Source organism: Ricinus communis, chromosome 4, assembly GCF_019578655.1.
Source record: "Ricinus communis isolate WT05 ecotype wild-type chromosome 4, ASM1957865v1, whole genome shotgun sequence".
NCBI classification, from domain to species: domain Eukaryota; kingdom Viridiplantae; phylum Streptophyta; class Magnoliopsida; order Malpighiales; family Euphorbiaceae; genus Ricinus; species Ricinus communis.
Genome location: NC_063259.1, coordinates 32469634 through 32491915, shown reverse-complemented (window position 1 = coordinate 32491915; position 22282 = coordinate 32469634). Strand labels below are relative to the sequence as shown.

At 34.4% G+C, this 22282-nt stretch overlaps 2 protein-coding genes and 1 non-coding gene across 4 annotated transcripts; 2 read left to right on the top strand and 1 right to left on the bottom strand.

Annotated features, from left to right (window-relative positions):
- Positions 1-3925: 3925 nt before the first annotated feature.
- LOC107260827 lies at positions 3926-4306 on the bottom strand. Its single transcript, XM_015715633.1, has 2 exons — positions 4174-4306; positions 3926-4110 (listed from the first exon to the last, which is right to left on the bottom strand). The coding sequence occupies exons 1-2, from the start codon at positions 4304-4306 to the stop codon at positions 3926-3928; spliced, it is 318 nt and encodes a 105-aa protein (XP_015571119.1).
- A 4435-nt stretch (positions 4307-8741) lies between these two features.
- On the top strand, positions 8742-8849 carry LOC112533895. The gene has a single exon (XR_003078237.1). It is a non-coding gene; the product is annotated as a small nucleolar RNA R71 (small nucleolar RNA).
- A 3358-nt stretch (positions 8850-12207) lies between these two features.
- Positions 12208-16937, top strand: LOC8259939 (beta-amyrin synthase). Of its 2 annotated transcripts, none has more exons than XM_048373387.1 (16): positions 12208-12762; positions 13438-13623; positions 13753-14040; positions 14121-14205; positions 14302-14468; positions 14544-14741; positions 14835-14948; positions 15043-15162; positions 15311-15433; positions 15531-15629; positions 15701-15757; positions 15850-16040; positions 16124-16301; positions 16394-16474; positions 16568-16651; positions 16727-16937. In XM_048373387.1, exons 1-16 carry the CDS (start codon positions 12559-12561, stop codon positions 16847-16849), a joined length of 2298 nt encoding a protein of 765 aa, XP_048229344.1. In that variant the 5' UTR covers positions 12208-12558; the 3' UTR covers positions 16850-16937. The 2 variants fall into 2 exon arrangements, with proteins under 2 accessions (XP_048229344.1, XP_002513298.3); XM_002513252.4 differs by having other exon boundaries at positions 12210-12762; positions 14544-14735.
- Positions 16938-22282: the final 5345 nt, after the last annotated feature.

Here is a 22282-nt window from a genome sequence, read left to right as displayed (position 1 = left end):
ATTGTTAGGGTTTTGTTAGAAGATGAGTGGTAGGTTATATGCGTTCTTAATAATTTTATACCACCACCGCCCTAAATGTCTGATTATAAAACCATCGCAATGCAAAATATACACATGTTTTTAAATTAAATAAAAAAAAAAACAAAAGTCAATGTTTTGTTTACATTTCCACATTCTATTGATTGGATGTTAGGCATAGATATATGCCTTCTTATCCATTGATTGTTAGGTAATATCCCATTGGCAATGACTTTTATTGCTAAAGTCAAAAATATAATTATTTTCGCAAGCGAGAGTGATGTATTAAATCTTTTTAAGTATTTGCAACTGGACCTTTATATTTGTAGAGCAGTGATATGTTTAAATTAGCACTCGCAAGTGTATGAACTGAATGGTAGTTTAGGTAAACTCACAATGAGGTCGATCTCATAAGGAATTATCGAATATATATTATAAAGACTAACTATCACACAAATTACTGAAAGTAAATATAAACACTCTAAGTCGATATTTTGAGAATGATCTTAGTTTAATAAAAAAAATTAAATAACCAGAAAGTAAATATGCAACTAGAATGATTAATATGAACCATATGATAAGATAGCATTTAGTCTAGCTTTTACTTAGTAATTCCCTTAATTCTCTTAAGTCCTGATTTAACAAATGAGATGGTGATGTGCCTTTTTCCGAAGTCACTCAAGCTAATGATGCAACTTAGGTTTCTTATACCAACATAGATTAAAGTAAATATGATGTTTCTAATCCTTTTAACCTAAAGTTTTTCATAACACATATTACTACTAAATTGATATAATGGTCAATTAATAATAATAGATAAAACTAATGAACATATGAAGTAAAAGAAATCATTCATTAAACTCCAAATATATAAGATTCATACATAAGTAAAAAGTCAAACTAAACACTTATGGGACTTAGCCTAACATACTTAATCCAACGATCATTGTAATTAAATAGAAAGACCTAAGATTCATAAAACAGAAAACTAAAACTCCCTCAAAGTTCAAAGGCTCTTCAAGGAATGAAGAAGATTGGTCATCTTTCTCCACATCTTCGAAAAGCTTCTTTGATTCTTCAAAGAATGATACAACACAAGCTAGCAAGATGTCAAAGATGATGAACTTCAGAATTTTCGGCCGAGAATAATAAAATCCTTTTCCAGAGAGATTCAGTAGCCGAAGAACTTCCTGTTCCAATTTACCTCTACTCCTTGTAGAGATTCCCTTTTTTAGAGTTCTTTTCTCAACACACAACTCCTATAGTTTATCCCTTATTGTCCTAAACAAACTAAACAACTCAAATGATAATTATCCACTAATTACATAATAATTACCTAAATTCCCCTATTTGGGCTTTAATGAATTAAGTTAGGCCCAAACTATTAATAGCCCACGTGTCTGATTCTCGAGCCTTTAATAGCCGCAGTCCAATTAACGCCCATTAGTGCATTTTTAGCTCAAATTCTTTTTTTTTTTTTTTGCATTATTTCCTGAATTTAGACAAGAAAAACTAAAGTGAGGTAAAACACATCTTTATACCATATTATATATAGAAACAAATCATTAAAGCTCTAAAATACCCTTAAATATCTATATACAATTTAGATCGATCAAATACCCCTACACTTAAACTTTTACTTGTCCTCAAGTAAATAGTAACTTAAGAATCAATCGTTGCAAAAAAAATCAATAAAGCAATTCGTACTCAGCTTAAAAGTACTATTCAAAAGAATCTCACTAATGCAGAAATTATGCAAATCAAAGAAAACCTGAATCATAAGAATTTTTCTTAAAAGGTTGTAAACTCAATCATAGTTAGTCAAAAGATTCAAGTATTCATCATTTACACATGTTCACAATAAATAGTTTAACTCATTATCAATGAATATAATTACAAGGCATAACCCAAATTATGATAACCCTATTCAAGAAGAAAAATCTTAATGTTCAAATAAGAGATCAATAGGCATTTACATTTTTCACTTGCTTTGCAAGCTCTTTTTTCTTGAATTTTCTTTTCTTTTCACCCCTTAGATTTACTTGATACTTGGGGTTTCTTTCTTTCTTGATATGTTATGTCTTTTAACGCAAATACAAACATGAGTAATGAATACACCTGGTTATTCAACAAAATAAAAATCAATATGCTTTGCATACTCATAATTTTAATTGCCTTTTTACGCGAAAATCAACATTGGTCATGAAGACCCCCGGTTACTCAGCAACTAAAACTAGCGGAGTAGAATTATTAACTTAGAGCTTTTAAACTTACCCATTCCCGCAAGCATAGGTAAACCATAATAATAACAAGGGAATAATAACCTAAATCATACACTTCTAATCATACCCATGTCAAATGTTGCTAAACTACTAATCATGTTCTTACGCAAACAATGAACACTTGATCATTTAAGTGCAATCAACTCATGAGCTCACATTTATATGTGCTTAAAAATTAATTCAAGAACTCAAAGATTTATCATAATAGCATTCTTTCATTGATTCTTTAGTGTAGAATAATAACAAAAAGCTGAGTATAGAATAGTTTTAAGTTTTTTTTTTTTATAAAAATTAATCAAAAGCTACTAAATACTTGGCATATATAACAGAATTACTCTAAATTTTTTCCCCCCACACTTATTTTAGACATTGCCCTCAATGTCTTAATCATAAAAGAAACACATAAAAGAGAAAAAGATAGAGTACTTCCTTTGAAAATTGGAGTGCCATTCAATCACCACTGGCTATAAGTAATCGTCATCCCGTATAAACCTTAAACAAGCTTTGGAGAACCATCATTGATAAGAACTAATTAGCTTAAAATAAAATATCATAAATAAAACAGAATCTAAAAGTTATTATTACAAAATAAATCCATAACAGAAATTCTAAATAGCTATAAAGCATGGAAATCCTAAGATAGCGAAAAATATCAAAGCAAATGCCCTATGGTAACTAGATAGCTAAATCCTAAAAAAAAAAAAAAAAACTTAGTACAAAACTAGAATCAATAATGAGGCGGGGATGATGGTGGTGAAGGAGCATCAAAGTCGACGGATTTGAAGTAGCAATCGAGTTTGTATGCTTGTCGACGTTGACTCTTCTCCACATTAGCCAATCGAGAATCAAAGGCATCGAGCCGTTGGTTAAGTTTGGTGTTAATAGAGGAAATGAGAGAAAAGAAAAAAAATTATGTGTAAGGGTTAGGGTTTTAGGGATGGGTGTTTTTGAATTCAAATAAAATTCTTTTTGGTGTTTTGGTGGGAGATGAACAACTTTAGAGTCCTAATGTATTTCAAATTAAAGTTGCTCAACTCTTTTTTTTTATTTCTTTTTTTCTTTGGGTTCGCACTCTGAGGTCACGGCATAACGGACCTTGCAAAGATTCGCGGCTCGCAGTGCACCTGGGTCGCATCGCACACCTCACGGAGCATCCGCGGCATGAGCCATCTTACTGCCGGCCGCATGCATTCTTGTTGTATGGGCCCATGTGAAATTTCGTTGTCGCAACGTGTTTTTAAAAAAACAAACAAAATTGTATTTAATAATAATAGGAAAAACTAAGCTATCAAGGATGACTTGACTAGAATTAAGACTAAATTCCTAACTAAAGACAAGCATTGCAAGGGATACTCAAATCCTAATTAAATAACCTTTATATAATACACATAATCTTATAAATCCTTGAAGCACAATAACGACTAGTAAATTAAGTGTTACCACATAAAGCTCCTTTGTTGTACTTGATGATCGTGCATGTGCTCGGACGGTTAAATCTCTTGCAGATTCCTAAAAACAAAGCGAGAAAATACTTTAAATTGAAAACTAAAATAGTAAAAATAGAAAATATGTAATATATAAGTGCTAAATTTATTATCTATAGCTAGACATTGATAAAATTTATTTCAAATTGGAGGTGCTTCTATGCACTCCACTTCATGTCCACATGTCATCCCTTCATAGTATGGCTTTAAGCGATAGCCATTAACTTTGAATTGTTCTTGGGTCTTAATGTTACGTAATTCCATCACACCATGATTGAAAACCGTTATTACTTCGAAGGATCTGTTCCATCTGGATCTAAGCTTTCCTGAAAAAAGTTTAAAGTATGAGTTAAATAATAATACTTTCATTCCAGGGACAAAAGATTTACGAAGTAAACTCTTATCATGTTGCTTCTTGGTCCTTTCTTTGTATAGCTTGGCATTCTCATATGCCTCGCTACACATTTCTTCTAGCTCATTTAGATGCAACAAACGCTCTTCACTTGCTTTAGTTAAGTCCATATTAAGCTCCTTAATAGCCCAATATGCTTTATGTTCTAATTCGACCGGTAAATGGCAAGTTTTGCCATATACAAATCTATAAGGACTCATTCCAATCGGTATTTTATAAGTCGTTCGATATGCCCACAGGGCACTATTCAAGTGCATAGCCCAATGTTTTCTAGATGGGTGCACTAATTTCTCAAGTATTGACTTAATTTATCTATTGCTAACTTCCACCTGTCCTGATGTTTGTGAGTGATAAGGTATTGCAACTCTATGAGTTACTCCATATTTCTTTAGTAAGGCGCTAAATGCCTTGTTGCAAAAATATGTTCCCTCTCGCTAATGATTGCTCTAGGTGTTCCAAACCTGCTAAAAATATTATCTTTTACGAATTTGCATACTATTTTAGCGTCATTAGTTCATGTAGCTATTGCTTCTATCTATTTAGACACATAATCAACAGCAACAAGTGCATATTCATAACCATGAAAAGGTGGAAATGGTCCTATAAAATCGATACCTCACACATCAAATAGTTCAACCACAAGATTAAAAGTCTGAGGCATTTCAGTTCGTTTGCTAATACTTCCACTTCTTTGGCACCTATCACATTTAGCACAAAAAATATGAGCATAATAATGAAGGCCAGAAGAAACCTGATTTCAGAACCTTGTAGGCTATTTTCTTACCACCAAAGTGACCCCTATAATGCATTTCGTGGCAAAAGGCCAGAATGCTTTGTTGCTCATCTTCAGGAACACATCTTCTAATCATTTGATCAGAATAATGTTTAAACAAATACGGGTCATCCCAATAATAATGCCTACACCCTGATAGAAATCGTTTCTTTTCCTACCAAGTTAAGTCAGTTCTCATAACACCACATGCCAAATAGTTCACAATGTCAGCATACCATGGCTCATAACTTACTATAAACAATTGTTCATCAGGGAAAGTCTCATTAATTACTTTTTTAGAATCAAGATTATCAAAATCAGAAATCAACCTCGAAAGGTGATCTGCTACTACATTTTCACTCTCTTTTTTATCTTTTATCTCTATATCAAACTCTTATAATAAGAGCACCCACCTAATAAGCTGTGGTTTAGCATTAGGCTTAGTTAAAAGATATCTCAAAGCTGCATGATCTGAATGAACAATGACTTTAGATCCCACCAAATAAGATCTAAATTTGTCTAGTGAATATACAACAGCTAGAAATTCTTTTTCAGTTGTCGAATAGTTTACTTGAGCATCATCAAGAGTTTTGCTAGCATAATATATTACATGTAAAGCTTTATCAATTCTTTGGCCCAAGACCGCTCCTATAATATAATCAGATGTATCACACATGATTTCAAAGGGAAGAGACCAATCAGGTGCCACAATAACTGGTGCACTAGTCAATCTTTCTTTCAAGATGTTAAAAGCAGATAGCATGCATCTTTAAAAATAAAGTTAATATCTTTAGCCAGCAATTCAGTTAAAAGACAAGCAATTTTAGAAAATTCTTTAATAAAACGCCTATAAAATCCTACACGGCCAAGAAAACTTCTAATGCCCTTTACTGAAGTAGGAGGGGGCAATTTGGCAATTAAATTGACTTTTGCTTGGTCTACTTCAGTACCTTTACTAGAAACAACATGCCCTAGCACAATACCTTGTTTAACCATGAAATGACTCTTTTTCCAACTCAATGTTAAGTTACATTCAATGCATCTCTCAAGTACACGAGTCAGATTACTTAGACATGCATCAAATGAGGAACCAAAAACTGAGAAATCATCCATAAATATCTCGATACAGTCTTCTAATATGTCAGAGAAAATAGAAAGCATACATCTTTGGAATGTTGTTGGAGCGTTGCACAGCCCAAAAGGCATCATTCTAAATGCAAAAGTTTCAAAGGGATATGTGAAAGTTGTCATTTCTTGATCTTCACGTGCAATGGCTACCTGGTAATATCCTGAAAGTCCATCAAAAAAATAATAAAATTCATGTCCTGCTAAACGCTATAATATTTTATCAACAAAAGGAAGAGGAAAATGATCCTTCTTTGTTGCGGCATTTAACTTTCTATAATCAATACACATTCTCCACCCCGTTGTCATTCTTGTGGGGACTAACTCCCTTTTTTCATTTTTAACAACTGTTGTGCCTGACTTTTTAGGCACTACATGAACAGGGCTTACCCAATTACTATCAGCTATAGGGTATATGATACCCTCATCCCATAACTTCTGAACTTCCTTTTTTTACTACTTCTTTCATATTGGGATTAAGTCATCGTTGTATATCTCTAACCGTTTTAGAATTGTCTTCTAAAATAATTTTATGCATATACATTGTTGGACTAATCCCCTTAATATCAACAATTCCCCACCCAATAGCTTTTTTAAGTCTTCTCAATTCTCTAATAGTTGTCTCTTCCTCTAAAGGAGAAAGATCGGAGGCTATTATCACTGGATATGTATTCTTTTCTCCTAAGAAGACATATTTAAGTGTGTTAGGCAACTCCTTGAGCTCAACCTTAGGTGGTTCATCAATAATTTCTGATTTGCTTTCAATGGATGAATCTAAAGGTTCAATAGTGCTTTCATCAGGTAACAATGAAATAGCTTCATCTAACTTATCATGTAAGTCTAAGACTTCTTCATCTAAACATTCTTCATGCTTTTCCAATGTTAATGCAACTTCTAGCTTATCATCCTTATCCTGAAAATATATTTCATAAACAAAATAATTCATGCAATCAACATATGAACATTCATCAATTGAAGTGCTAGGAGATATAGTTAGAGAATTAAACACTTTAAATTCTACAGTCTCTCCCAAAACTGTCATAGTCAGCTTCTCATTGTGCACGTCAATAACTGTCTTGGTAGTTGCCATAAAAGGTCTACTAAGGAGTATTGTTTGTTCATTATCCCTTGCTGATGTACCTTCCATGTCTAGAACCATAAAGACAATAGGGATTATCAGTTTTCCTACCTGAATCAACAAGTTTTCCACTATGCCTCTTGGATATTTAATTGGCCTATCAGCTAGTTGCAGAGACATGGCGGTTAGCTTCAATTCTCCTAAACCAAGTTGTACATATGTTGAATATAGCATTAAATTGATGCTTGCTCCCAAATCCAACATGGCTTTAGCAACCTTTTTGTCCCCCATTGTAATATCAACGGTAAAGCTCCTAGGGTCTTTCCTCTTAGGAGGTAACTGTTGTTGGAGAACTGCACTTTTTGTTTCAGACACCATAACTTTTTCATTGTTCCCATATCTCCTCTTGTTGGAATTGAGTTCCTTAAAGAACTTAGCATAAGCTGGCATATTCTTGTATCTAATAAGGGCAAATAAATGTTAACTTTAGAAAGCATATCAAAAATTTCAAAAAATTGCTTATCTTGTTTGCTTTCTTTCAATCTGTTCGGGAACATAATTGGAGGCTTATAAGGCTCAGCTGCTTTATGAAACTCAGGTCCTGAGAATGCCTCCTTGTCTTTCTCTTTCTGCCCAAGATTGGACTCTATTCTTCCTTCTTTTTGTAAACCTCCTTCAGTTATCTCTACATCAACTAGTCCACCTTCTTTTGATGTACCTGCGTAAGAAGAATCTTTTTCAATTAGATTTTTAACATTATTATCAAATAACTCAGCATCCTTAAGAACAGTGATTGCTTTAGCTTGCTCAGGTTGACTTGGAAATTTTTTTTTCTTATCTTCTTGTATCGCTTTAGCAATTTGCCCAATTTGAATTTCCAATCGCTTTACTAAAGCTTCTATGGAATCAGTTTTCTTTTTATTCCTCTCCATTCTATCATGGGTAGCCGTCATAAAAGATTGGAGTGTTTTCTCCAAACTTGATTTTCTTTGAAGGGCTTGTCCTTGATTAGGGAATGGAGGGTTTTAGTTTCTTGGGTATAGAAGCTCTTAATTCTGATACTGGGCTGGTTTTGGTTCCTCAGTATTTGTGGTGGGTTATGATCGTTATTTCTCCAAGAGAAATTTGGATGATTCCTCCATCTCGGATTATAAGTATTGGATAATCCTAGGTTGCCTAGGTTGATAAGATTCTATCAAGTTAACCTGTTCATAATCTTCTCATGCATAAGTCTCATAAGACAAACAAACGTTAGCACGATGACCATAAACACCACATATACTGCATACCTCATTGCTTTGTACATTCTTAGTTGAAGCAAGAATCTTAACTTATTTAGTTAATTCGGCTATTTGTATAGCCATCTCATTATTATATACAACTTCATTCACTCCTACTCTTTTTGCTCTCACACTCTTTTGTTGTGAATTAGCTCCTAACATTTCAAAAAGATCTCATAAACTTCATCAGCAATTCTTTCTAGCATAGCACCCCCAGCTGCATTATCCACCATATATTAGTATTGTTGTGTTAAACCATCATAAAATGATTGTTTAGTAACAGGAAGTGGGTATCCATAGTGTGGGCATTGTAGTAAAAGTGATTTGAAGTTGTCCCATGCTTCGTGAAAGGATTCAGTGTCCTTTTGATAAAAATTGGAAATCTCAACTCTTAATTCTTTGGTCTTTTGATGTGTGTAAAATTTACTTATAGATTTTTAATAAACTTCATCCCAAGTTCTCAAAGAATTAGGAGGCAAGGTCATTAACCAAGCATTTGCTTTATTTTTTAATGAGTGAGGGAAACATCTCATCTTTAATTGATCTTCATTGAGTCCAGATAATGGGAATATGTAAACTATAGCATAGAACTCTCTAATGAATGTCAATGCATCCTCACTAGGCATACCATAGAATGACGGAAGCATATTAAAATGGATGTTCTTAAGCTCATAAATCCTAAATGCATTGCCTAAGACTATGCATGAAGTAGTGTTACTAATTATCAGACGAGCATAGTCCTTCATGGCCATTTGCCTTTGCGCTGCAACTTCCCTTTGATCATCAGCCATTATCTCAACTTCTTCTTCCAACTCTTGTTCCAGCTTTTCTTAAAATTCAATTCCTCTTGGAGGTACAAACTCACTCTCTACCTCTTGGTCTCCTTCTGCTTTTTTAACAGTTGATCTCAAGTTGTAGGATTTTGAGTTGATGAATCACCTGATCTTGTTTTCCTGCTAGGCATATAAAATCAAAGGAAAAATTTCAGAAAAAACTTAAAAACAGAATTTAAAAAATAAAACAGAAATAAATAACATGCAACACACGAAAAAAATACAAAAAAAAAAAAGATATTTGACAATTAATCAATATAATATTGACACAATTCCCTGGCAACGGCGCCAAAAACTTGATATGTTTAAGTTAGTACTCGCAAGTGTACGAACCGAATGGTAGTTCGGGTAAGCTCACACGAGGTCGATCTCACAAGGGATTATCGAGCATATATTATAAAGACCAACTATCATACAAATAACTGAAAGTAAATATAAACACTCTAAGCCGATGTTTTGAGAATGATCTTAGTTTAATAAAAGAAATTAAATAACCAGAAAGTAAATATGCAAGTGGAATGATTAATATGAACTATATGATAAGATAGCATTTAGTCTAGCTTTTACTTAGTAATCCCCTCAATTCCCTTAAGCCCTAATTTAACAAATGAGATAGCAATGTGCCTTTTCCCTAAGTCGCTCAAGCTAATGATGCAACTTAGGTTTCTTATATCAACATAGATTAAAGTAAAGATGATGTTTCTAATACTTTTTACCTAAAGATTTTCATAACACATATTACTACTAAATTGATATGATGATCAATCAATAATAATAGATGAAACTAATGAACATAAAAAGGAAAAAAATCATTTATTAAACTCAAAATATATAAGGTTCATACATAAGTAAAAAGCCAAACTAAACACTTATGGGACTTAACCTAACATACTTAATTCAACGATCATTGTAATTAAATAAAAAGATTTAAAATTCATAAAACATAAAACTAAAACTCCCTCAAAGTTCAAAGGCTCTTCAAAGAATGAAGAAGATTGGTCATCTTTCTCCACGTCTTCAAAAAGCTTCTCTGATTCTTCAAAGAATGATGCAACACAAGCTAGCAAGATGTCAAAGATGATGAACTCCAGAATTTTCTGCCGAGAATAATAGAACCCTTCTCCAGAGAGATTCAGTAGACGAAGAACTCCCTATTCTAATTTACCTCTACTCCTTATAGAGATTTCCTTTTTTAGAGTTCTTTTCTCAACACACAACTCCTATAGTTTATCCCTTATTGTCTTAAAAAAAACTAAACAACTCAAATGATAATTATCCACTAATTATATAATAATTACCTAAACTCTCATTTTTGGGCCTTAATGAATTAAGCTAGGCCTAAACTATTAATAGCCAACGTGTTTGATTCTCGAGCCTTTAATAGTCGCAGTCCAATTAATGCCCATTAGTGCATTTTTAGCTCAAATTCTCCTTTTTTGCATTATTTCCTGAATGTAGATAAGAAAAACTAAAGTGAGGTAAAACACATCTTCATACCATATTATATATAGAAACAAATCATTAAACCTCTAAAACACACTTAAATATTTATATAGAAGTTAGATGGATCAAGTGGGCAAACAATTAATGAAAAATGAGGTGATTCATACACATTTACCAAACAACTTAATAAAATGCATATGTTTCAGATTCTAGCATTGTCAAGTACCCACCTCACAGTTTCTTATTACAACTAATCCTTCCTTCTTAGGCTAACTATAAATATGTTTTACATTAATCCCTAGGAATATTGAAGCAACAAAAGTGTGATTAAGTAAGGGCAGAAAGAGGGATGGTAATTAGAATTAAAAAGGAATATTATAACGTTAATTAATAGATGGGGTCTTGAAATTGTTTGTTAGGTGATATTCAATCGACTAATTAAGCTGAGTCTTCTTTTTTGATTTTGTTAGGTAAGCTTGATGCATGATTCATATAAACACCCTCCTTACTAAACTCAACCAAACAAACCCACTTTCTTTGAAACCCAATGCCTTTCATATGGAATTTTGAACATTCTTTTCTTTTTATTATTATTTTCTTAAAGAAACTCATAGAAAAAAAAAACAAAAAAAAAAAAGGAGGTCAATCATAATGTGTGAAAGTGGATATTGGTGGAGAATCCAATTAACATGGAAAGACTAAAACCACTTATTTATTTTTTTATTATTAAGAATTGGGGTTTCCACTTTCAGATTTGTCAATTTCATGCTTTTCCCAATCCAAATTTCAGACTTCTTTCATTTGATTCACACAGGTATACCTTTAATATACTCATACACTTTTTTTAATATTACCATAAATAAAAAGAATTAGTTCCAAGTGCATTATACATATATAAATACAGAAGGTCGCTGTTTTAATTAAATAAAAAAGGCTAAATATTACACTAAGTTGGACTGTGACAGTAATAAATCTTATAGAAAATTAATTAGCTATTGAAAATCTAACTAATTTTTGGTCTGGTCAATGATTCAAGGATAAATACCCAAGAAATTCCACAACTTGGACAGACATACGCATGTATGTTAAATAATAAAAATGATGGGATGTTTTGTCAAAAAAAAGAATTAGGCAGGTGAAGATATATTTCGTTGCTCAGTCAACTGTATTGTATTTATCGATTTTGTGCCTTCTTTTGGTGGCTTCGCTTGTGCCTCAACCTCTCAATTCTTTTCATTATTCTCCTTTTTATCTTTATCTTTATCTTTTTGTTTTCTTGTATGGAGATTAAATAATATGATTTTCACTAAAGAATTCATAGTATTGCTCGCAATATACAGTTTGAAGAAAAACTAATTTAAATGCAACTACAAATATATATATATATATATGGATGGCAGTAAAAATAAAAAATATATGAATGTTTTAAAAAAAAAAAGGTATTATATTCCTAGTTAAATATATGAGATTTATGTATAAATTAAACCCTGAGTACGTTTAATATGAAAGAGAGAGAGAGAAGAACATAAAATGGAATAAAGTAAATGGGAAGAGAGACTGTTTGGCTGTACATATTTGTATATATATATACAAGTAATTAACAATGGAAGACTCTCATTTTTGTAATCATCACACGCAGAGAAGCTACAAGTTTTTCTCTCCCAACTCCAAAACTAATTCTTTCCCTATTTGCGCTGCCTTCATTAATCCACCTTTTCTATATTGTGTTCGAATAAGCAAATTAAGCATTTGATTTAGTTTTGGACGTGCAGAAAGGTTTAGGATATATAGGCATCCGAAGTTAGTAGGTCGCAGAAAAGGAAAAAGAAAAATGTGGAGGTTGAAGATTGCGGAGGAAGGTAGCAGTGATCCATATTTGTACAGCACAAACAACTACGTAGGGAGGCAAATATGGGAGTTCGATCCTGATGCAGGCACTCCCGAGGAGCGCGCTCAGGTAGAAGAAGCTCGTCGTGTTTTTCACAACAATCGTCATCAGGTGAAGCCCAGCAGTGACCTTCTCTGGCGTATGCAGGTACCCTTTGTTCTTCTTACTTACTTACTTATTACATTGCTCCCTGGCGGACTTTCCCTCTTGCAACATTTTCTTTTAGAGTTAACTATTTATTTTATATTTATGTATTGTCTTTTCCTTTCCATCCTTGTTAATGTTTATTATTTACTTACCACTCACAATAAGAGATCTGTCACTGTATATTATATATATATATATATAAAGAAAATAACAGGTTTTTGCTTTTCATATACAAAATTACTAGAAATATTTTTTAAAAGAAAAATAAAATATGATTAATTAGGAGGATGATAATATCAAATTAATTGAGAGGAAGAAAAGGAATCACCGACAGAGTAATAAAGGTGGGCATGGTAAAAGTAGAAAGTAAAAGGTGATGTTAGGGTTCGAATGAAAATGTAATTAGTATTGAGAAAAGGGCAAAGACGATAATGACAGTGATAGGCAATATACATATATCCACATACCTACACATATATATACATTAAATTTTAATGTATTTTTATTGATTTTAAAAGATGGAATGCCTGTCAATCACTCCAAACTCGCATATTTGAAAAACATAAAATCAGTTATTCGTGGTATTTTGTTAGATTCTTTTAATTATAACTTTTTGTTTGCAATAACGTTATCTGTTTTTTTCTTTGAAAAAATGAAAAAAAAAAAAAATTGCAGTATATGAGGGAGAAGAAATTCGAGCAAAAAGTAGGAAAAGTGAAAATAGAAGAGGGAGAAGAGATAACAAATGAGAAGGCGACAGAAGCGTTAAGAAGAGCAGTCCATTTCTTTTCGGCATTGCAGGCTAGCGATGGTCATTGGCCTGCAGAAAATGCTGGCCCTTTGTTCTTCCTTCCTCCCTTAGTAAGTTCCATTTTGTCTTTTTCAAAAAATAAAAAAGAAGAAAAGTTTTGTGATTTGTTGTATGGTATAGGCAACTGACTGCATGCATTAAAACCAAACCTAACTAAAATCCATGAATACTATATTCAGGTGATGTGTATGTACATAACAGGACATCTGGACACCATACTCCCCAGTGAGCATCGCAAGGAAATCCTGAGGTACATTTACAATCACCAGAATGAAGATGGTGGATGGGGCCTACACATTGAGGGCCACAGCACCATGTTCTGCACCGTTCTCAGCTACATTTGCATGCGTCTTCTCGGCGAAGCACCTGATGGCGGTCAAGACAATGCTTGTCAAAGAGCCAGAACTTGGATTCTTCAACATGGCGGTGTTACTTACATTCCCTCCTGGGGAAAGACTTGGCTCTCTGTACGCACCTAATTCTTTCTTCCTCTTTTTAGTTGTATAAAATCTATTTCCAATGATACAATATTTTACTGCCTCCTCAGATACTTGGTGTCTACGACTGGTCTGGGAGCAACCCCATGCCCCCTGAATTCTGGCTTCTTCCTTCATTCCTTCCTATGCACCCAGGTCTGAGCTATGGTATATTTATCAATTGCTATCTCAACTTGATTCGAACAGAGTTAAAATTGACGCTAGCTAGTATATTTCTATTGGAAAATGCAGCAAAAATGTGGTGCTACTGTCGGATGGTTTACATGCCGATGTCTTATCTGTACGGAAAAAGGTTTGTGGGCCCTATTACTCCTCTCATTCTTCAACTCAGACAAGAGCTCCATACTCAACCTTATGATCAAGTCAACTGGAAGAGAACCCGTCATCAGTGTGCCCGTGTCAGTCTTCCGTCCTCTCTCTGCTACCTGTTCCTTTCATTCCTGTCCTTGTGTTTATTGATTCTTGACCTGCAGGAGGATCTCTACTACCCCCATCCGTTGATTCAAGATTTGATGTGGGATGCTCTCTACATATTCACTGAGCCTCTCCTTACTCGTTGGCCTTTGAACAAATTCATTAGAAACAAGGCTCTTCGAGTCACCATGAACCACATTCACTATGAAGATGAAAACAGTCGTTACATTACCATTGGATGCGTTGAGAAGGTAGCCGTACGTTTTTTCCCAATTCCAACATCGTACATGCATTTACATTTATATATATATATATCACTGTCTCTAAATGCTTCTTCAATTAATTCACAGGTGCTATGCATGCTTGCTTGCTGGGTTGAAGATCCAGATGGCGATTATTTCAAGAAGCATCTCGCTAGGATCCCTGATTACATTTGGGTTGCTGAAGATGGAATGAAAATGCAGGTTGTTATTTGTCATTAATTTTTTATTCTGCGTAACTTCTATTCTACTCCACCACATCCATCATGAAATGACTATTTTGGGATTTCTGCGACAGAGTTTTGGAAGTCAACAGTGGGATACTGGTTTTGCCATCCAAGCCTTGCTTGCTAGTAATCTTACTGAAGAAATAGGAGATGTGCTCAAGAGAGGGCATGATTTCATAAAGAAATCTCAGGTTTCTATTTTTCTTTTTGCCCAATGATCTCAAAGTTTGTTCCTTTTTATGTCTCTTAATTGCATTGACATATATAACTTGTTCTGTTTCACTTCATATAATAATAATAATAATAATAATAATAAAAATAATAACTCAAATTTCTCAGGTCAAAGACAATCCTTCTGGCGACTTCAAAAGCATGTACAGGCATATTTCTAAGGGATCTTGGACATTCTCGGACCAAGACCATGGATGGCAAGTTTCTGATTGCACTGCAGAAGGATTGAAGGTAACAGAGTTTGAGCAATCGAACACTAAAACATGATTCAGACATGTATCAAATTCAAACTGCAATGTGCCTCAACAAATTCTCTTGTATTATACAGTGTTGCCTGCTCTTTTCAATGATGCCGTCAGAAATTGTCGGCGAGAAAATGGAACCAAAACAGTTGTATGATGCTGTCAATATACTTCTTTCTTTACAGGTTAGGATCTCTCCGGACACGAATAAAATCCTTTTCTAGCACTTTAAATGACTAAGCTTTATTTATTGCAGAGTAAAAATGGGGGTTTAGCAGCATGGGAGCCAGCTGGGGCTCCAGAATGGCTGGAAGTGAGTTACTTCACGATCACGACACTTATCGTTTTCCCCTCGATTCTTTATGTTGAACCTTGAAGTTGACGTTTAATGCACTTCTTACTCAGGTGCTGAATCCAACAGAGTTTTTCGCTGACATAGTCATCGAGCACGAATATGTGGAATGCACTGCATCTGCAATCCATGCATTAGTTTTGTTCAAGAGATTATACCCTGGGCACCGAAAGAAGGAGATAGAGAATTTCATCAGCAATGCCGTACGATATCTCGAAAGCATACAAAGTGAGGAGGGAGGATGGTAGGTTGCCATAATTTGCTTGGTGGTACGATGATAGCTATTTTGCAAGTAAGTAACTGAGAAATGAATTGCGTGATGAGTAGGTATGGGAATTGGGGAGTTTGCTTCACTTATGGTACATGGTTTGCACTGGGAGGACTGGCAGCTGCTGGGAAGACGTACAACAATTGCGTAGCAATGCGCAAAGGTGTGGATTTTCTTCTAAGAATACAAAAGGATGATGGAGGTTGGGGAGAGAGCTATATTTCATGCCCTCAGAAGGTAAAGGAATGATTGGATATGCGTATTAATTCGTTTGACAGCAAAAAGATTTGTAGCAGAAGAGAGAAACTAAAAGAAAAATGTAAATGCAGAAATATGTGGCTCTCGAAGGAAAGAGATGGAATTTGGTACATACCGCATGGGGAATGATGGGTCTGATTAATGGTGGACAGGTCAGCGTGCGCACACACAACACAGTTTAAATATTATAATGAGGGTGTGGAATAAAGATAATTATGATTCTGATGCTCTCATCCCATAATCAGATGGATAGAGATCCAAAACCTCTTCACGCAGCTGCAAAGCTTATAATCAATTCCCAATTGGAAGATGGAGATTTTCCTCAACAGGTAACCATCAATATAAATTGCTGTTTTGGATTCGTAAAAACATCATATAAAAAAGAGGATGTTACTGAATGACAGGAGATCACGGGTGTGTTCATGAAGAACTGCATGTTACATTATGCAGCATACAGAAATATCTATCCACTGTGGGCCCTGGCAGAATACAGAAATCGTGTTCCTTTGACTTCCAGAACCATTTAATAAATAAAATAAAATTCAAAAGGCTAATTAATTTTCTCTTGTAACTTAATGTTTCTCAGGAATAAAATATGGATGCAATATTTCCTAATGTTTCTTTTGCTCATATTATTATGGAGTCATTAAAAGGAAAGGGTTGGAATTTCCAAAGAAAAGAGAGGGACTTGTTATCTCTTTCCCCGAATAGTTCAAATTCCATTAATGACACAACAAAAGCAGTAGCAGAGTATATAATATAATCAAATAGCAAAAATAAATACTAATAGAGGCCATAGGCCCAATGGGCTTCAGGTGTGAATTAAGGAAGGTAGTTGTTGCCCTGTTTCCACTTTTTTCCTATTACCAATGCCCATCTCTTTTCATAAATTAATACTTTACTATTTTCCTTTAAAATATACATATTAATACTGTTGAGTATTTAATTATTACTTCATAATATATTATACTCAACCGTCATTAGCTGTAAATATAGCTTGTCAATATATATATACACATAAGTCCTTCAAATTGGAATCTCAACACCCTCTATTTTCATCCCTCTTCATTCTATTATTAATTCCAATTCATTCAAAATTATATTCCACTGCCAAAAAATTATATACTCAGCATCTTTAATTTTGAACATCTTTTTTAATTTGTTTTTTGAGTAAATAATAAAAATTTTAAATATTTCTTTAAGAATTATACTCATCTTTTACATTTAATATAATTTTTTCTTATTAAAATATTAACTTTTTAAATTTATGATATATTTTAATAAATTTTATATTTTTTTGGAACCAAAATCAAATCAAATACAAATATTTTAAACTCGAAGTGGTCAGATCATTTTGAAGGTTGAATTCATAAGGATGTTTGGTGGCAATTAACTCATTAATGTATAATAATTGGTTTGTATATATTATAAAATGGAGTGAAGTTGGCGTCCATTATATATCATATAGAATGAAGGCTGAACCGGTCCATCTATTGACCATTTAAGGATGTGATCCCCATTAACTATTAATAGAATAAATAAATAAATAAATCTTTTATCATATCAAAACACAGATATATATATCTTATTAATTATTTGATCCCTGGTTCATATTTTTCATTCTATTTTTGAGTCTATGAATTTCACTAATCACTCGTGAACCTATTTTTAGTGAAATTTAGCTTATTTTTAATGGAAAAATATAAAATATTTTTGCTGAATAGAATTAGATGAATTTATGGAGTTTTCAGAATTATGTCAAACAGCTCAATCGCAGTGGCCCATGCAATTCTTCATGAACAGGAAAAAATGAAAAAGAAAAGAAAAGAAATAAAATAAGGCAGGCCCATGATTGAAGGGATCATAAGCTATAATAACATTTGATATGAATGTGATACGGAAGGTAATGGCCACTATAAATAATCAGTTACTGGGTATTTGGGTGTTCATAAAATTAATATACGTGTCATCTAATTAATAATTGGTTAAGAAAATACATAATCTTCTCCTGCATGTGTTGTCTGTAGAAATAAATAAATAAAAGCACACGAGTAACATACCTAAACATTAAATTTATTAAATATAATTCTCCAAAGATACAATAAAAGTATTATCACAAACACAAATTTAATTTAATTTAGTTAACTAGATATTGTTGAGAAACTAAATCAGGATCCAGTCAGCAATGACCAACAGTCAAGGACTATTAGTCAAGGCCTCAATTCTGATCATCACAGGCCCCAAATCAGAAAAAGAAAGAACACTTCTACCTCTCTCAAGCTATAAAGTAACGTTGGATAACAAGAGGACCGTTACAATCACAGACTTATATATAACATAACATCCATACTCATGTAATCTCAGAATACTAATGTATATACTCATCACAGATTAATAAAACAACAATTACAATTTTCTACATGATATCAGAGCAGACTTGATCCTGTCATCCCCCTACCAATCCAAACCAACCATAAACACAAAAAATAATCTCTTTCACCATGTCTCACAGTGATATTACAAAATTAACTAACACTGTGCTAAAAGGTAATTAAAATTATTTTGAATGGTCGAAGTCAGTCTACATCAGCTTAAGTGGCAGGAAGAAATTATGGTTCATCACAGGGACTCACAGTAAACCTCAACCAACCAAGGAAGAAATGGAGGCAATTGAGAAGTGGCAGACGACAAACCATTTGGTCATCTCACTACACACTAACACTATGGAGCCTCAGATAGCCAGGCTTTGCATGCTACTGGAATCCTCACAGGCAATATGGAACAAAATGAAACGCCTATACAGCCATGAGTAGAACTATACTCACATTTTTAATCTAAAGCAAGAACTGGCACAGATTAAGCAAGGGACTCGAACAAGCACAAGCTACATAACATAAATTTTGACCACATGGGAGGAACTACAAAGTTACCTCCCACCGACAACCGACCCAGAAGAGGCGAGAAGAAGAGCAGAGCAAGACCTAGTGTATACTTACCTGGGCGGGTTGGATACGAGCTATGAGGCTCTTCGATCCCAAATCCTACTATCGAGCTACCTTCCCTCAATAGACACCGTCATAGCCACCATTTAACAGGAGGAAACTAGATGAGCGACCATGAGCGTGACTAGCAGCTTCGACAATACAGAAACCAGGGCTTACATCGCTCACTCATTGCACCCTCGCGAGACGACTCGAGCGAGAGGAGCGCTTGCAAGCGTCGAGAGGTGCGACCACTGCGTAAGGCAGAGGCACTCTCAAGAACGCTTCTGGCACCTCCATCCCAGTCTACGGCCAGGTCTCAATAAGGGCGAGAGAGGCAAAAGCGGGAGACAAGAGAAAGAGGAGAAAAGAAGATTTGGCGGCTTAGGCATCACTGACCTTAAGGGTTATGAGGGAACGCTTGAGTCGGGTCATGAGGTAAATAACGAGTTGGTCTCTTTTAACTTACACCGACCTGACTCAAGCGATCCGACCCGACCCAGCTCCTTTGACCCGAATCCGACCCACTTTGCTCAGCACACCAGACCCGGATCCAACCCAACAGAAAAATCTCAACTTAGAGACTTAATTTTTTAGCTTCAGTTAATTGTTCAGCGCCAACAACCCCGTGGGTCAGGTTCGGTTTCTAAAAATTATATAAATTCATTAAATGCCTCTCAAAATTGGATCATTGATTTTGGGGTAACAGATCACATGACATGGGACAGAACAAAATTGTAAAATTTTGTTCCTACCTATTCCCAACATGTAATCGTTACCAACGGAAATCAAGCTAAAATTTCTGGTTTTGGCTCTTCTCAGTTCTTGCATAAAAATATTCTTGATATTATTCTCTTGCCTGATTTTAAATCTAATTTATTATTTGTCGGTAAGATCACTAGAACTCTAACTTGTAATGTTATATTCTCACCAACTGAAGTGTTGTTTGAGGATCGAATCTCAGGAAAGACGATTAGTGAGAGTCGCTTTGAAAATTGCCTGTATTATCTCACAAATTCCACCAACCAGTGTCTTGTCTCGACCAACCCTGTTAATCAAGAAATGTTGCTTGATCGGTGGTTTGGGCATTCGTCTGATAGAGTCTTAAACCAGCTGTTTTGTCTAACAATGAACTCTAGTTGTTTTGATATTTTCAAATTTGCTAAACATACTAGATTACCTTTTCCTATATCTTCTATGCCCTCCTAACCGTTGCCTATCTTATCAACCGCTTACCCAGCCCCAAACTTAAAAATCCCAGTCCGCTAGAAACTCTCAAAGGCAGAAAAATAGAATTAGGACACATTCACGTTTTTGGTTGCACAGCTTTTATCCACATTAGACGTCACCATAAATTCGATAAAAGTTCTGTCAAAACTGTGTTCCTAGGATACTCCTTTGAAAAAAAGGGGTATAAATGTTATGATCCTTTCAGCCACAAGTCCTATATCTCTCGGGATGTGTCATTTGATGAAAGCTCCCCGTACTTCACAACTACCAATCATGGACCCTCTACTTTATTATTTCCATATAATCCTTCCTTTTTTGATAGCACAATCTAGGACACTCCATCTGACAGGGAACAAATCTCGGAGGCTACTACCGAGGCAACTTCCTCAGGGGGAGACAATCTCACTATCGAGGCAACTTCTTCAGGGGGAGAAAATGAGCCACAAGAAAAAGAATTTGCCTTACGAAGATCATCTCGACTAATCAGACCTTCTGCCAGGCTAAGGGACTATGTATCCCATAAGATGTCGTACCTAATCCAACACTTCATTAGTTACACTTCAGTATCAAAATAATATAAGGCATATCTAGGAAAACTCACAACACACATTGAGCCCACCTCTTTCTATGAAGATAACACTAATCCCAATTGGTGTAAAGCCATGAAAGAAGAACTTCAAGCTTTAGAAAAGAATGACACATGGGATATTATCACTTTGCCTCCAAATAAAAAACCTGTAGAGTGTAAATGGGTTTATAAGATTAAGTATAAATGTGATGGTACCATTGAACGATATAAGGCTAGGTTAGTCGCAAAAGGATTCACTCAGACCTATGGGGTAGACTATCAAGAAACCTTTGCCCCTGTAGCCAAAATGAGTACTGTTCGCATATTGTTATGTATTGCAATTAATTTAGGTTGGAGTTTGTTTCAAATGGACGTAAAGAATGTCTTTCTTCAAGGATCACTATACAAAGAAGTCTATATGACTCTTCTTCCAGGTCACAAGTCTTCTTCAGATCATTCCTTGGTATGTAAGCTAAAAAGGGCTATCTATGGATTAAAGCAATCCCTAAGAGCATGGTATGCCAAGCTAAGTCATTTTTTGTTAAATATCAATTTTCATAAATGTGTTTCAAATTCGTCTATATTTGTAAAACACACTCACACATCCACTATTATTATCCTTGTTTATGTCGATGACATTATCATAACTAGTAATAATAATGAGGAAATTGAAAAGGTAAAGCTAAAACTAAAAGGAGAATTTGATATCAAAGATTTAGATCAACTATCATACTTTCTGGGGATAGAAATAGACAAATCACATGAAATCTTATTTCTGTCTCAAAGAAAATATGTTCTTGACCTATTGAAAGAAACAGGAAAAGTAAGAGTAAAACCAATAAATACTCCAATGGAGATTAAAACCAAACTAAACTTGGAAGATGGGGAACCACTAGAGAACATAGAAAATTATCATTATCTAGTAGGAAAACTGATATATTTAACTGTCACTAGGCCTGATATTGCCTATGCCATAAGTATGGTAAGCCAGTTTATGCATGCTCCCCGCACCTGTCATCTGGACGCCATTGATAGAATCCTCAGATATCTCAAAGGCACTCCAGGTCAAGGTATTTGGATGAAAAACAATAACGATGCTAATACTATAGTTGGTTTTTCTGATGCAGATTGGGCTGGAAGCTGTGACAGAAAATCGACTTCTGGGTTCTACATCTTCATGG

Bases quoted from the DNA above. Each gene is read 5' to 3' on its own strand.
- LOC107260827 (XM_015715633.1), bottom strand. From the start codon at position 4,306: ATGGACTTAACTAAAGCAAGTGAAGAGCGTTTGTTGCATCTAAATGAG. The intron at 4,111-4,173 runs GTAAATCTTTTG...AACTTTTTTCAG, and splicing joins ACATGATAAGAGTTTACTTC to GAAAGCTTAGATCCAGATGG.
- LOC8259939 (XM_048373387.1), top strand. From the start codon at position 12,559: ATGTGGAGGTTGAAGATTGCGGAGGAAGGTAGCAGTGATCCATATTTG. The intron at 15,630-15,700 runs GTTAGGATCTCT...TATTTATTGCAG, and splicing joins ATATACTTCTTTCTTTACAG to AGTAAAAATGGGGGTTTAGC. The intron at 16,041-16,123 runs GTAGGTTGCCAT...CGTGATGAGTAG, and splicing joins CAAAGTGAGGAGGGAGGATG to GTATGGGAATTGGGGAGTTT.